Below are 15789 nucleotides of genomic sequence, written 5' to 3'. Positions count from 1 at the left end.
GCAGCTGACCTGCAGGCCCTGTGCTGCTCTGTACCAGCTTGGTGCATTCACCCTGGAGAAGTTCATGGGTAGCCCATTTGCCAAGCTGTCTAGATGGTGGCCAGTGCCTATTTGAAGCAGTAGGAGCAAAGCAGAATTATCAGAGCGACAGGGTAGTGGGGCAGGCAGCTGCAGAGAGAAGAGGAGTTATGGTGCAAAATGGCAGCCCTGAGCATTTTTTCGTATTGCGTCTCTTTAGTTTTCTTCCAAAACCTCTCCAGGGGAGCGGAGAATTTACATAATTATTTTCTTAAGGTAGATGTGAGATGCTTACAAATTGTAAAGGGGTTTTGCCAGCTTCCTTATTCATGTGTGGGCTGCTGTGCGAACACTGGAGCAGAGTAAGTCAAGCCCCAGGACAAAGCATTCCCAGTGCTTGCCCTGCATGGATGCATTTTCCAAGGGGAAGTCACAAGCTTTAGATGGGATTTAAAAATCAGTTAAAAGATTTGGCTCCTTGAAAACACTTCTCTGTGATGTGGTCTCTAGACAGTAACAGGAAGGAAGCTGAGAACATTTTATGTGAGGTGCAGATGTAGCACTGTCATGAGCACTTATCCCCACACACACATCCCCTCTGGGGAAGAAATACTGGAGATCAGATGTGGAAATGGTGGAAAAGGGATCTCCGAAGGAGGTAGGAGAAAAGGCAAAACAAAAGCACAATTCTTTTCACATTTGGCTCACAAATGATAAATGGCCTTGTCATGTGCACTGATTAAGGGCCCATTATATTATTCTGCAGCAAGAAATACCTTCTGAAAAGACCCTGTGCTGTCTAAAGAAATCCTTGGGCTGAATCCAGCACTGAAACACGGCTCTTAAAGCAACCTCTGGGAGCCTGGCTCGAGTAGGGAGGTTGGACACTCCCTTCCTCTCGCAGTTTTGCTTTTTAAACGTGAAAGCCTGGGATTATTTCAAAATGATGTGGATTTGGCTCTGTTGCAAATTCTGGAAGTCCAGATTCGAGCAGGTGGGTGCACTTGTAGACAGGCAACCCAGGGAGCTCCTTCCCACAGGCTGAGGCTGCTGGAGATGAGAGCGCGAGCGCTCAGGCAGAATGGCAGCAGATTGCTACATCTCCTGCTATTTCCATCAGCTGCGAGACCCACTTACAGAAAGAAACCTCATCTGGGGACCAGTGAATTCAGTTCACTTGCACGGCACGGCAGGTCTGGGTACGCTGCCTTCCCTAAACCAGTGAGAAAGTGCTGGAGAGCGCAAATGCACAACTCTTCCCCGCTGGCGGCAGCAGCATGCAAATCTTTGTCATCCCCCTCCACTGCCGCGAACTGCCAGTGCTGAAAGGCAGCGTGTGTGCAGGGTGCAGCCGGGGGTCCCAGGGGGTCATCGAGGAGAGCCAGTGGCCAAAAGCAGCCCCTAGCTGGCTGCCAAGGGGATAGGAAGACCCACAGGAACGCTCGTCTCATTTACTCTAGTCCATGGCACTTAGCCCTAAGAACTGGAATTGGTCAGAAGTTTCACATAAACAGCAGAGTGACTGAGCTAATTTTTCTTGGTGGTTCCCTCCCTCCCCTCTTTTTTTTCCCTTTGGACAAAAGAATAAATCGGTGGAGCCTCGGGTAAACTGCAGCCAAGCAGACTGGGAGGGATTGCTACCCGGGCTCCTTGCAGAGGTCTGTGCTGGGGGTAGGCAGGCCACAGGGTGCCCCTGCCATGGACGGCACCAGAGGGTTCCCACCACACTGGGAGCCTGCAGCTGGGGTGGCCTCTGGGAGAGGTTCCCCTGCAGATGCTCTTTGAATAAGGACATTTTTTCCTCTCCCTGCTGACAAAGGCATCAGTCTCACTGGACAGCTGCAGGGTCAAGGTATCTTCTGGTCAGGGGGAAATTTCAAGCAAACAACTTCTATGAAGCAGAAACTTTTTTTTTTTGTTGTTCCCCAGCCAGCTCTAGTGAGAAAGTGCTTGCTGCAGCTATCACGCTGGGGAAGACTCTGCCCGCTCCTGATTTAAATGCTGCTTATCAGCAAGGATGTGGCCTTTGGTGTCAAAATGGTGCTGTGTGACACTGCCTTATTCATACCCCTTCCCTGCCTTTCTGGGGTCTGTGTTCTGCACATAGTATACTGAAAAACAACAAGTCAGGTGCTGCTCGGGAGGAAAAAAAAAAACCAAAAAACAGAAAAGGAGATTTTTGACCAAATGAACTTAACTTGGTTGTTGCATAGTAACTGAATACGGCTGTGTTACTGTTAACACACTGAACAAGCAAGGAAATTGATGCTGCCTAGTTATCTGCCAGGCAATATGGCCAGCGAGGGGTGAACCCTTGTGTTTGCAGCCCAGAAGTCACTGCCTCATGAGGTAACGAGATGTACCGTCGGGCTGTATTTCAGCACATGCTACGCCACCTGTCTATGGGCGCTTCGGCGTTTGCGCCGTCTTTGAGCTGCCCGCGTAGCACGGACGCGTGCCGCGGGGAAAGGCCCCTTCCCGGCAGAGGAAGGTGCGCGACATGGCACTTAGCAGAAATACCGTCAGGTCTCAGCGCTGGCGCTGGGCCTCGGTCAGCAGTGGAGACCGACCCGACTCCGCTTAAGATGAAGTTAATGCATTTCTGAAAGGAGAAAGTCTCTCCGCAGGACAACGTGTTTGACCTGTGCAAACATCCAACTTAAGCAGCTGCGGTACCCTCCTGACGGGGCGGGGGTGGGAGGGAGGGACGGGGCTGGGGCATTAGGGGGCACGGGAGGGCAGGCCGGGGGGCTTGGAGGTGCGGGACGGGGAGCTGGGCGGTGGAGACGCTCTGCCGCGGGGACGTGGTAGCAGGAGGACGTGGCCCCAGGCCCAAAGCTTGGTGGGACGCTTGATGGCCCCTCAAAGGGGAGCCTGGATGCCCGTGAAGCCAGGCATCCCTCCCTGGCCTCGCCCCGCCAGTTGGTGCCACCATGAGCTCCCACCTTCCCCGTGCCTCACCCCGGGCTGGCCGGCGGCCTCTCAGGCTGAAGGCCGGCCAAATTATGAGCAACTGGAGAAAGCAGAGGGGCTGTGAGGAGCAGGACGGAGCGGGGGTACAACGAGGGCAGCAAGGCGGGGGGGTTTCTGAGGCACCGGTTCCCACTGGGATATGAATAAAGGGACACTCACATTCAACCTTTTTCTCCAGCATTGCCAAGTGATTAGCTACTTCCGTTTTCAGTTCATTGATTTTAAAAACCCTGAAAAGAAAACCCTCATGTATTAATGTTATACAGTTAGTGCCGTACCTACCCTAGGTGCAAAGGACTTTTGCTAGAAATGTCTACATTTTTCAGAGGACCGATCAGTCCAATGGCAGTTGCCATGAGGAAAAGAAAATTTTCCATGGAAATGCTAAAATTTGGGCAGAAAATACACTCGAGTTCAATTTTCAGAAAAAAATTAACAACAAATGATTTTTGTTTATGGCCCTGGGAATGTACTGTGGCTCTGCAACACTTCATCACCCCCTCTCTCTGCAGTGACTTGTTATTGTACCCCCTAGGGAAGCAAAGTTAAATTGATAATGCTTCGGCTAATGGCAGCATCTTGGTGTTTGCACACTCGGAAGCCCTCCTCCCTTTGAGTTATGCTGGTGATTTGCTGAGCAGTGGTGGGATTGATCTGTCTTATTGAAAACAGCTGGAATAAATTAAACGGCTATACAGATGTTCGGTAACCCTCTCAGAGGAGAGACATGTTTGGGTGATAAAGGGAAACAAATGAGATGATTTCACTGTTCAGTGAAGAAGCATTTCTTTTGCTTCTTAAGAGGGCAGGAGCACAATAAGAACATTTATATATAATACTTGATCTCCTTTTTAGATCAAAGATAATAAAAATTGCTTTTTGTTTAAGATATCATATTGCTGTCAGCAAGAAATAACATGCGTACCAGGCCTAAATTTGGCAGGAAGAGTGGGATTTGAAAGAGATCTTAAATGCCCCTCTGCCTCTTGTGAAAATTACACTTCAGGCTGATAAAAGAAATAGCATTTTAAATTAATAATGATGCTCAGCTTCTTACCTGGAGAACTGCTCAGCAATCTGTCCCAATAAATTCTGGAACAATTCTTCTTTCTCTGAAAAAAATAGGAGGGAGATATAACAGAAAACAACAGAGGAAAGAAGACATCCTCAACCTCCCTGCAAAGGAGCATCCCCAGACTTCCAGCTCTGACGATGAGGCATTAAGCCAAAAAGTTGTTCTGGTCCTTTGAACAGTGACAGCGTTTGGGAATGACTCCTTGTCTCACCTGCCTTCCTCTGCCTGCAGATTACAGTTCAAGTTTCTCAGAATTTTTTTTTTTGGGGGGGGTGCTGGGTCTCTGAGAGGTGGCTTGTTTTAAGGCAGCACTCTCTGGAAAGGAGACCCCTTTCACATCTCTTGTTGGGACACTCAGAATCACCGTCTGCTTTTGAAAGGTCTGGCTCACAGAGACTGCCTCTACACCATCAGCATGCTGTGCCAGAGTGCCCATGAACAACGCAACAGCTTATGAACACAAGAAAACCCAGCTTGCCTTTCAGATTTACACTTAGATATTATCCTGGAGACCAATTTTTTGGTGCAAATTCATAAGGATTGTACTGCTAGGCATAAACTTCAGGTAAACATGAGATGCCGAAGTGACTGTCCTTGCAGAACAAGGTCCGCCTTTCCTGGTTCATGGGATGGATGCAGCAGGACACAAGTTTCTCAACCCCTTTTCCTTTGAGAGAGTAACTTGGACAGAGTGGGAGTGGGGCAGTACCCGTGGGGATCCCATCACTGCCTGAGCAACAGCAGCCATGCTGGGAGTGCTCACACCAGTAGCTCACTGCCTCCCGCTGCCAACTCCAGTGCTTGGACGCTTCAGTTGGCTCGAGAAGGTCAGCCTAGTGAAGCCCCAGCCCTTTCCCGAGACCATCACAGGATTGCAGTCACTAACACAGGGAAATGCAAATGAGTCCTTAAAACAAGAACCTAGATTTTGAGGGACAGTAGGAGGGAAGAAGTATGATAGCAGTGTTTACCTGTCCTTCAGTCTGTCCACGCTGTCTTCACACAAGCAGGGGAAGCATAAATCACCTTTGCTGAGCTGTGAGCTGCTGTTTCGAGATTGCTCCCACTTTCCCCCACCAGCTAATTTAAACTGCACTGTGCTGCAGTCCCCCTCATGCCTGCAATGTGGATGTACTCTTGGTTTCTCATGCTCAAGGAGCAGAAACATTGCATGCTCTCGTATACATGCTACAGATTACAGAACACCCGTTTATACCCTATGTAGAAATACCCCGATGGCATTTCTGAAGCTACTTCTTGAACTTGCCTGAGGGACCACGATGCCTCAGGAGTGCAATCACACAGACAAAACACATCAGACAGAAATACAGCCCAGCATTTACAACGTATTCCTAAATAATAGCTCTTGTACCTGTTGAAAGGATATGCAATTCCTCGGGTATTAGAGATGTCAGAAATACTTGTCAAGAGCATTCACTTTTCCAGTCAAAACAATTTGGCTGTTACCCCTGTGTTTCTAAACTGGAGCAAGCACTCTGTGCTATGGAAGTCTCAGATCTAATTCCCTCTTTTTTTTTTTTTTCTTTGCTGTGATCCAACTCCCAGCGGAGTGGCTAGCAGAGCAAATGAAGAGATCAGTTCTTTTCACAGAGACCCATTTTTCAGTTTTCTCACAAAACCCATTTGAAAACCCAAACACTGAAACAAAGCAAACGCTGTGTCCTATTTAAGACAGGAGGAAAGCTTACCGTATGCAGCACCTGGGATGGTACCCGAGTCCAACAGTGAGAATAAGCAGAGAAACTCGTATCCTCTCACTTCAGTGCCGCTCAGCTCTCTGACAGTGGCTGTAGCATGCCAGAGACTGACAAGTTCCCTATAAACACCGTTCCAGTAAAAAAAAAAAACCAATCTTACTTTCACTCCCTCCCCCTGTCAAAACTCGCTTGGAGTACTAGGACATTCTCATCCAGGGAACAGTCAGCTGCAATCTGATGTTTATGGATGTAATAAAAGACTTTCAAAACGAAGATGTATGTTTTTATAACCCTAGGGTGCAGTAAAGATATATGACTAAGAGTGGCAGTTCATCTCATCTTAAAGAGACAAAGATCCATTTCTTTGCCCTGTTCCTTTCCGAGGAGAAAACCTCCATTAACCCCTGATTCTGAAGAAAATGAGACATCACATTAACATCATTTAATCTCATTTGCCCACTTTTTTGTAAAACAGGAAGGCTAGGTGTTCTTTTACTCCCTTCCTTACCCTCTGTCTTCTTTTTTTATGTGCCTTTGGGCAGGGCTGATACCCCAGGTGCTCACAGCTACCTTTTCCCTCAGTTGCTTCATTTGTCTGGTTGAGAGTCCCTCTGGGAAAAAGGAAATCCTACTGCATGTAGCACGGGCAGACACAATCTGTGCACCTTGCCGAGGGTCACCAATCCTGCCTGCAGTAACCCAAAAGCCAACAGCAACCCTCTTCTCTGCTCACCCCCCGTCGGCACTGTGAATGTGCAACATTTGCAAATGCAGGTGGTATTCAGCAAGTCAGATTTTTGCACGATACACAGGACATTTTAGAGCTGACAAATGAAAATGAGGAAAACCCCCTCCAGAAGGTGCTGCAATAGTGTAATGCCAGGCAGGGGACAGGCCAGCTCAGGCCTCCCCGGGCTTCCTATGGCTCATTCCTGCGCTCGCTGTGGGCACAGGGACTTCAGCTCCTCACCTGCTGTCCCTTGCTGAGCTCAGCAGGGAGCTTGGCTGGGGCATCACAGAGCAAGGAGCCATTTTGCCATTTTTGCCCTCCCTTCCGGCAGCCCCGGCTCCAGCAGGTCTGGGCAGAAAGCAGGTGCAGAGGAATATGGCAGCAGCACTTTTTCCTGCAGCTCCTGCCGTGGCCGGATTGGAGGGCTGGCAGTCAGCACACACCTTTCCTGCCAGACGGGGACTAGGTACATGCTGGGGCAGCTCAGGTTATGCGTGCACTGACACAGATGGCTTATAACCCACTGGCATGCACCCTCTGCTTCACACCGCCCTGCTTGGCAGTGACTCTTCCTCTCCCGACTTATGTGCCGGGATCACGGTCGGGGAGCCACCTCCATCCTCCCGCCCTCCCCGACTCCCCTCGCCATCCTGCCAGATTTTACGAGGTGCAAGCGGGGAGTGCATGGGGTTGTGGGGGTGGGTTGGTTTTCCCCTGTCTTTTCTGCTGTGGCCAAGCAAGGCTGCGAGGACGTGGGCGTCTGCCCATCCCTGCCAGCGTCAGGCTGGCAAATTCCTGCCACGCGGTCTCTTTCTCACGTGTGCCTGTACCTCTGGCTCGGGCTCCCGTCTGTATTTCCCTTTCTGTGATTTGTTTAGATCTGGGCAGTCAGAGGAATTTAAAAAACAAACAGCCAGGTGGACCAAAGCATCAGGAAGAGGTGTGCTTCAAGTCCAAGCCTATGTCTGTGAATCACGTCATATTGAACGACAAATTCATTGACAGCTTGGGTTAATTTGGGCTACTGCATGCAAGTCCCTGCTTATGTGAGTAATCCTGAAGCAGTTGCCCCCATCCCGATGCATGCATCCACGTGGGATGTGTGTAAGGAGCAGCAGGCAGGAGGGTTTTTTTCTCTCTGTCTCTGCCTTTTCCCTCTTGCCTGAGCTGTGAGTGTGAATATGCCTCCAAAAGGAGAAGAGAAATCCCAGAATAAGAAGATTTAGACACAGTGACAAGCTTCTGTCACTTTACCAGTAGCAATCTGCACAATATCTTGTGTATTTAATCATTCAGGGGAAAAAAGCAGTCCCTGGAGACCTCTGGTGCAGCTGTACACGCCATTGGTGGGCTCAGTGGCAGGCAAGGCAGGGCTAGCACCGATTCAGATGTGAGCCTTCCAGCAGGCAGCTACACAGGTCTTGGCTGAGCTAGCTCTCCCACTGCAAGCCACTATCCCTGGGGAGAGACTGTGGGCTTTCCTCTGTGCAAGTGCTACATAGCTTGTTAGTTCAAAAAGGCAAATAACTGAACAGCAAGTGAAGTGGGAGGCGAAGACGCTGCCTACACCCTCAGCCTGTCCAAGCGGCTGCTGAGCAAAGAGTGGCAGGTGGCGAGCTCTCCCCGCGTGCTGGCCTCCGTCCCGACCCGGCACCGCTCGCTTTGGGTTTCCTCGCCCGTTTCCCCAGGGATGAGGGGATGCTTGTGTTGAAGGACCCACCATAACAAGCCAGAGACTGCGGCACAGAGAGAGCTGGGGCTGAGCTCGGCACATGTCATGCTCTTTCAGGTCACATCCCTGGTGAGATCTTTAAGGGTTTGTTCAGCCGCCTGTGTGCTTTGCTGTCCTAACTTTGGAACAGCAGGAAAGCCCCTGACCACATTTCCTGGCCCTCGTTTAGGACCGCGGTGGATCAGGCTCACTTGAGTTCCACAATAGCTCCTTTCACTGCACTATCAGAAACGCAACAGACTTCAATTTTATTTCTCAAGTGTTTTCTACTAGTAGAATTTGTTCATTTAATTGGCATCTCCAGCAATATTGCAGCGTGCCTGAACCCTACTAATTACAGCCACAACACAGCCATCGGTTTGTGAGTTTTGAGCCTGTTCCCCTGTGAGGGTGCAGACCAGAGCCTTTCCAGTGTTGGGAGAGAGAAGATGCCAGTTTGATGGGTTTGGGAATTTAAACACCCCAGAGAGAAGGAAGGGTTTGGCATTGGGGGACTGATGCTCTGCTTGGATAGCCGCGTGCCTTCTGGTCTGGGGCCGCAGGAGGAGGGACAGCACGTGATGCAAAAGCCCCAGAGGCTCAGAGCCGGCCAGCTGGGCCGCTGCCTTTGCCTTGCAGACAGCTGACCCCACAGTGATATGGCGATCGCCACCGCATCCAACAGACGCTTACTGGGATAATAATAATTTTTTTTTTTATTATTTCCAACCCTCTCCCATGACTATGGCCAGGAAATGAAGAACGGTTTCTTAGCAGGACTCTGGTGGATATCTCCTCTGCTGGATAAAAGCCACTGCTTACATTTTCCTCCCAAAGGGCCGTATTTTCCAGTCCCACCTTTTACAGTCTTTGTTCTGCTGAAATGTGCATCACTCTTTTCCAGCTGCCTGGGATACTGCTGAAAAGAGGTGCATCACCTCCCACTGCTGTGAAAATTGGGGTGACCCCTTTATTGGCATGTATTCGGATGAGTTGCTCTGGGAAGCAGAATCACGCAGGCAGAGTTGTTTGTTTAAGAAGTGAAGACTAGAACAGAGCTGGTTTTTTTCTTTTAATGAAGAGGAACAATTTCCCACTCTGTTTATTCTTCCTACTCTCAGCAAAATGTCAGGAATGCTTAAGATTAATGACAACCCATGTGAAAGAGAAACAGATACCAAGGAACATTAGTTCCATCACACTCAGTTCAACTTTCCCTCTCTTTCCATAGCAGACTCTGTCTTATGCTTTGGCAACGTACCACCAGAATTTTTCTTGCCCTTTTTAGCATAGATCTTTGGAAATCCTTGTTTTATAAAATGCAGGGAGGGAAGAGAGACCTTGCTGACACAGTGAGCTGTGCTCTGCACAAAGCAGAGCCATGTGCTGTCAGCTGGGGTGAAAAATGAGGGCCCTGGGAGAGTGCGAAAAGTCATACATAGTCTTATAAAAATATACGGTTAGCCTCATGTTAGGGGGAAAAAAAAAAAAAAAAAGCAGATTTTCTAGAAAAACCTTCGATGAGTTTCCCAGCTGGTGTAACACGGTGGCATTCCCTGGCGGAGCCCCACCGGCCCCGTTCGCTGGTCTTTCTCCGTCTTGGGGCAAATGGCTGTTGGTTACCCATGCCAGCTGATACACAGAGACACACTCCAGTTAAGACCCCACCTTCTCTGATCTGATAATGCGAAGAGTGTACTCCTGGATCAGAAAACTGATGCTGGTCCAGCAGAGTTTGTTATAATAAGGAAATAGATTAGGAGACAGCTTCTTTTGAAGAGGCAGCTTCAGTCATGTGCATCCCTCGGCTTCGACTACCTCCTTCTGGCAACAGCAGCAATCACTGACATGGGACCTGTTTATGGCTTGTAACAAATCTTACTGTGATAAGTTCTTCCCTGTTTCCTAGCTTCTTCATTCTTCTTGCTCTCCGTTCATCTTTGCTCTCTGCATGCACAAGCTCCCTGCTGTTGCCTCTCCATCCCCGCCCCCCCGGCACATCCTCCCACCCTGCCTTGCTGAGCCTTTTTCCTACAGATGTTTTCTGCTGCTGCGGACACGGGTATCTCAGAGAGTAGCTTTGGTTCCCTCCGCCTCCCCATCTAAAGAAAGGCAGTGCTGTGAGACGCTATGTTTTCTTGCATAACACAGGAGCCTAAGCAAGAAGAAGAGGTGGGACCTGCAATTAGCATTAGCAAGAAGACGAGGTGGGACCAGCAAAACTGCCTTGCCCCTAATCCAAGAGCCTCGCCCATTCCTGCAAACTACTTTTTCCAGCCCCAGACTTTCTGGCTCCCTCCTGTTCTTTCTGAGCATTTCCAAGATTATCTTTACCTCTTGCCCCTTGTCCCTTCTTTAATCTTGTCAGGTGTATTTAAATATTTATTACACTTAGAGCTACCATGCCCACAACAGAAATTATGCTCTCTCCTCAGCCATTTGGAAATAACATGGCATTCAAATGTGGTGCTCAGCTTTCCAGCAGAGCTTTGTTGAGAGATGAACAAGTTTAACAAAACACTGCAGGACAGGCTTTCAAACATCATCTGCATTGCCTGAAAAAAACCACCGCTCCATGCGAGACTTTCCCCAGGACATCTGTGGTGCTGAGAGACCAGATCTAAGCACTGTGAAAGTCCCCTGGACCCCAGCCATTCCACCTCACCTTCAAATACTTTGAAATCTGGGGAGTTTTTAGCTTTCCTCCAGAACACTCCGATCAAACACTTCTTATTCTGCCATAGCTACAACCATGACACCATCATCTTTCTTTCTTGCATCATAGCCATGTAATTTCCATGTGCAAATGCTCGCAAATTCAGGTTTAATAAATTCTGTTCAAAAGGGTCTTTTTACCTGAGAGCTGCCCAGTGGCAACAGGTATCACTTTGTATGGAGACCTGGAAGAGTCAGAGAGGGTTGATGTTAGCAACACTCAGAAAACAGTTTGTATTTCACATTTGACAGCAAACAGGGTGGGATGGGAACAGATGTTCTATGTTAAACACTTAAAAGTGGTATTTTTTTTCCTCAAACAATTACTCCTACTTTAATAACAAGCAAAAATCTTCAAAACCAGCAGGCATTAGTGTTATAAGCCAACATATAATTCTTGCTGTCATCTCCCTCCCTTCAGGGAGTTGCTCACCTCCCACTGCACACAAGAGGCATCTGCAGGCAACCACCACCCCTTCTCTTGGGCTTGACCCCATTTTTGAAGAGCAGGTTGCTGCAAGGCTTACCTCTCGGAGTTTGCAGGCATTGTCGGATCAATGGATACCATACAATTGTCTGCCGTCAAAAGGGAGATTGTTGTGTTCCTGAAAAGCATGTTTCAGAGAGGTTTATTTGACCTAGAAATGCTGGCTGAAATTCTGTGCTGCTGCATACGGTGCGTAGCCATCTTCTCTCCTGCAGCACTCCTGGCCTGGCCTGGCACTGTCTTGGACCCATTTTACCTTGGTGCAGAAAGGGTCACAGCACAGGGCAGGGTAGGCTTGATGCTTCACCCATTTCGATTACCAGAGATGTTTCTGGCAAAATGTTAAGTGTGATCGTCTTTGATCTCAGAGTAGACTTTGCTCCCTGCTAGCTCATGTATTCTGTTGACTCATCTACTAATAATTTCTATTAAAAAAGCTGTGTTTTGTGATACATTGACTCAGCAGCTATGTATTAACTCACACTGTACAAATGACTACTGGTGCTATGAATGTCTTGAAATTGTCTAGTTACTCCTTCAATAAAACAAACTAAACAAATGTCTTGCTGAATATGGGGCGCTTTTTTTTTATGTGTGTGTACTGTGCTAGGTGTGATCTCATAGGTTCAGATGTAAACCCTTGAGGTTTACTCTGGCTCCAGGAACCTAGTTGAACAGTTCTTTGGAAGTCTTCTGATGAAAATAAAATGACAAATATGCAGTGAACACCCTGTTCATGAATGACTAAAACTGCTAAACAAAGTTTCCTGGGTGATGGAGTGGAAGTATTTGACATCACAGGCAAATGAGAGTTATAAAACACTCTAATGTCAAATGGGACGAAATAGCCAGGATAAACAGCAAAGGGCATTAATTCTGTCCAGCAGTTTATGCAAATTCTGAGTCAATATAGATAATTTTATATTTCAATCCCCAGAGCTGGAGTCATGCAATAAACCCATGATTAAAGGATTGTTTTTTTTTTTTTTCCTGTGCTTTTTCTGTATTGTAAACCTGTACGTACAAAGGTAAAGACTATGGCTTACTGCATGCTGCTGTGCATCTGGCCTGCGCTGCTCAAGGCCCGTATGCAGGCAGCAGAAGCCCCTTTCTAGATGTGACTCAGGGGCTTCCCTCCCCATGCACCACCGCCCTGGACAGAGGGTGCAGCAGCAGCTGGGTGCTACACCATGCCACCCTCCACCACGCACCGGCCTCTCCCACCTTGACACATGCTGACACCCAGCCCTGGATCCCTCACGACACAGAGATTTAAGTTGGACGATGTTCTCTAGGTTGAGGGTAAGAGAAACAAATCCTATAGGAAATTACAGCAGGAGAGATGCATGGATTTTGCAGGACAACATAAATTAGGAAATACTTGGCCTGGGCAATGGATTTGGGGATATTTATGTTCTATAAAATGGTTCTGCTGGGATACTTTGTGTTTGAATATTCCATACCTGGGATTAGATTGTACTGTGTCTAAATATAAAGCTTATCACTTAGTGGCAATGCTTCTCATTGGCCCCAACTTTTTTCCCTAAAAAACCAGGTTCTAAACATATGGTTGCATTTCATATGACATGGGCAAAAATGTAGTGCTGAGGGATAACTGGTAGGTGCACACAACCCATATGCACTCAGGGCTGGGCTTCTGCACTTGCTTTTTTGCCTTTTTTTTAGACTATATCTCTTCTGTTCTACTCTATTCCACTTCTCTCTGGGTTACCCCAATTTCTTCTTCCAGTAGAACTGGAATGAGAGCGAAGCCTGAATAGGAGGTAAATGCATCATTTGGGGCCTGTCTTTAAATTGTTCCCAGAAGTAAAGCAACAAAAGCAGAATGAATGTCACAAATGAAAAGAGAGACCTACCTTGGTAACCCTGTTGCAATGCAGAAGAGGTCCATGATATCTTTGGAGTTGCAATATTTACTAAAGATCACCTTCCAAACCGAACAGCAGCAGGGGAAAAAAAAAATAAGACAAAGAAGAGAAAGGACAGTTAGTTCCCAGTGAGATATGAACTCTATTCAGGCATGAACTGGGCTAATTTTAAGGCTCATCCTACCACTTCAATTATCTGATTTGACTTGTAAGCTGGAATATTTCTCCACTCCTGTTTAATACCTGTGCTTTTTTTGATAAAGCAAGCAAGCTCTGGAGACCTAATTGTGCTGTTCAGAAGTAGAGCAATAATGTATGTGAACTGAGAGCAAAAGGTATATCTCATAATGCAGTATTGCTGCAGGATGATAACAACTGCAAATTTAAGGGCGTAAGAGCCCAGATGTAAGAAGAAAACAGCCCTGACTTTGGGAGGTCCTTGGATGTTATAAAAGGGTGCTGCTTTTTGGACTATACCAGCTTAAGCTAGTTTTAAACAGAACAGAGGATTTTTCCCTCACCAGTTGTGCCAAACTTCCTATAGTCTACCAGGTTGTATCATTCCTGCTGTTAGGTCAGAGCTCGGACCTTGAACTACAAAATTTGCCACTGTTGCCTTCCCACACCCCTAAGAGAAACACCTCTTCATCCCCTTGCCCTTCCATGCTGTGCTGGTTTTGGCAGGGATAGAGTTAATGTTCTTCATAGCAGCTAGTATGGGGCTGTGGTTTGGATTTGTGCTGAAAACAGCGTTGCTAACACAGGGATGTTTTTGTTACTGCTGAGCAGCGCTTACACAGAGCCAAGGCCTCTTCTGCTTTCACCCCACCCCACCAGCGAGTAGGCTGGGGGTGCACAAGGAGTTGGGAGGGGACACAGCTGGGACAGCTGACCCCAACTGGCCCAAGGGATATTCTGTACCATATGACATCATGCTCAGCAATATAAAACTGGGGGGGAGAAGAAGGAAGGGAGGGGTGAGACACAGACATGAGGGAACTCATACATTTGGAGTGATGGCGTTTTTCTTCCCAAGTCACTGTTACGCGTGACGGAGCCCTGTTTTCCTGGGGATGGCTGAACACCTGCCTGCCCATGGGAAGTGGGGAATGAATTCCTTGGTTTTTTGCTTGATGTGCAGCTTTTGCTTTACCTATTAAACTGTCTTTATCTCAACCCAGGAGTTTTCTCACTTTCACTCTTCCAATTCTCTCTCCATCCTGCTGGTGGGGGAGTGAGCGAATGGCTGCGTGGGGCTCAGCTGCCAGCTGGGGTTAAACCAGGACACATGCACACCAAGCAGCCCCTAAGTGGAGAAGACTGTGCGAGCAGAGTGTCTGGGAGAGCAACATCCCCTTTGACCCTGTTGTGATGGGGCCTTCAACGATGTGGTCCCATGTCATGATTTTTCCCCCAAAATCAGGGGGTGTGGGCGATGGTGATCTCTGGTTGAGAAGCACTTCTGCAGCTGGGGTGGGGGGCAGAAAGTCTCTCTATGTGCTTTTGATTGTCTATGGCAGAGGCTTTGAAACCACCATGGAAATAAAATGCCTCATTGCAGTCGGGCCTGGCTCATCTTCTCAAAGCCAGGAACAACAGTGAGCAGTGGGGCTGATTTGTCTCGGGGCTGCTGGCACCGATGGGGTGGGCGCAGGCTGTGGGGGCATCTTGTTGTGGGCAGACGGGGGGAGGCAGTGGTGTGGAGAAGAAGAAATAGCCACAGAGCCTCTGGGTTCAGGATGCGGCAGCTCAAAGGGACTTGTGGCGACTTAATGGCAAAACTCAGGAGGAGCAAGAAAGTGATATTTCTCAGATGAGGTCTGAGGCACAGGGAGATCAAGGTCAAAAGTCTCCTCACAGGTGCCTTGCTATAAATAGTTTTCCACCCCTCATGACCACCCCTAGCATCCCATATTCTCAGACATAGTTTCCATTGCTGTCCATCGTGGGCACAGGGGGTATGCACGCCCACAGATCAGCTGACGACCCAGAAAACGAGGAACACATCACCCGGGATGGTCTTCCAAAGGTTTGTTTTCACTGCCTTGCCTCGTGCTGCCAGGAGGAGGCAAGGGCTGCAGGCAGCAGGGGCTGCGGGCAGTGGGGGCTGCAGCCACCCTCCCCAGATCTGGTTAGTCTAACAGGCCCCATGTGTTCTGCAAGGTGTGGACCATGCTGGAAAAATAGCATGTCATCATCTAATTAAAGACTCTTCCAAAAGGCGTAGGTGCCAGGAGTTAATTAATCCTGCAGCCTCACTCCAGCACTCTTGGCCTTTGAGTGCCTCAGTTCCTAAATCGTAACAGTGTTGCAGTAACATGGGTCCGATTTGTCTTTTCTAAGATGGCTTTCAGACACTAGGAGAAATCTCTCACCCAGAGATGTCCTGTAGTGCTGACCCAGATCTCTGCCACTGGCAATGGCGAAGCCATGGGAGAGCCCATGGGATGTTCTGCCGGCGAGGAGCTGCTAA

At 48.3% G+C, this 15789-nt stretch overlaps 1 protein-coding gene across 2 annotated transcripts in view; it reads right to left on the bottom strand.

Annotated features, from left to right (window-relative positions):
* The window catches only part of PDE9A (phosphodiesterase 9A), a 50705-nt gene that overhangs the window by 23703 nt on the left and 11213 nt on the right, over positions 1-15789 (bottom strand). For both annotated transcript variants that reach the window (XM_054816864.1, XM_054816874.1), the window contains exons 2-6: positions 13305-13375; positions 11468-11545; positions 11082-11125; positions 4049-4103; positions 3151-3221 (exon numbers count right to left, since the gene is read on the bottom strand). In XM_054816864.1, coding sequence (XP_054672839.1) covers positions 3151-3221; positions 4049-4103; positions 11082-11125; positions 11468-11545; positions 13305-13375 — 319 coding nt within the window. The remainder of the gene's footprint in view (positions 1-3150; positions 3222-4048; positions 4104-11081; positions 11126-11467; positions 11546-13304; positions 13376-15789) is intronic.

The sequence above is a fragment of the Grus americana genome, chromosome 1 (genome assembly GCF_028858705.1).
Source record: "Grus americana isolate bGruAme1 chromosome 1, bGruAme1.mat, whole genome shotgun sequence".
NCBI classification, from domain to species: Eukaryota; Metazoa; Chordata; class Aves; order Gruiformes; family Gruidae; genus Grus; species Grus americana.
Note: the sequence above shows the minus strand (reverse complement) of the source record. Positions and strands in the feature narration are given on the sequence as shown.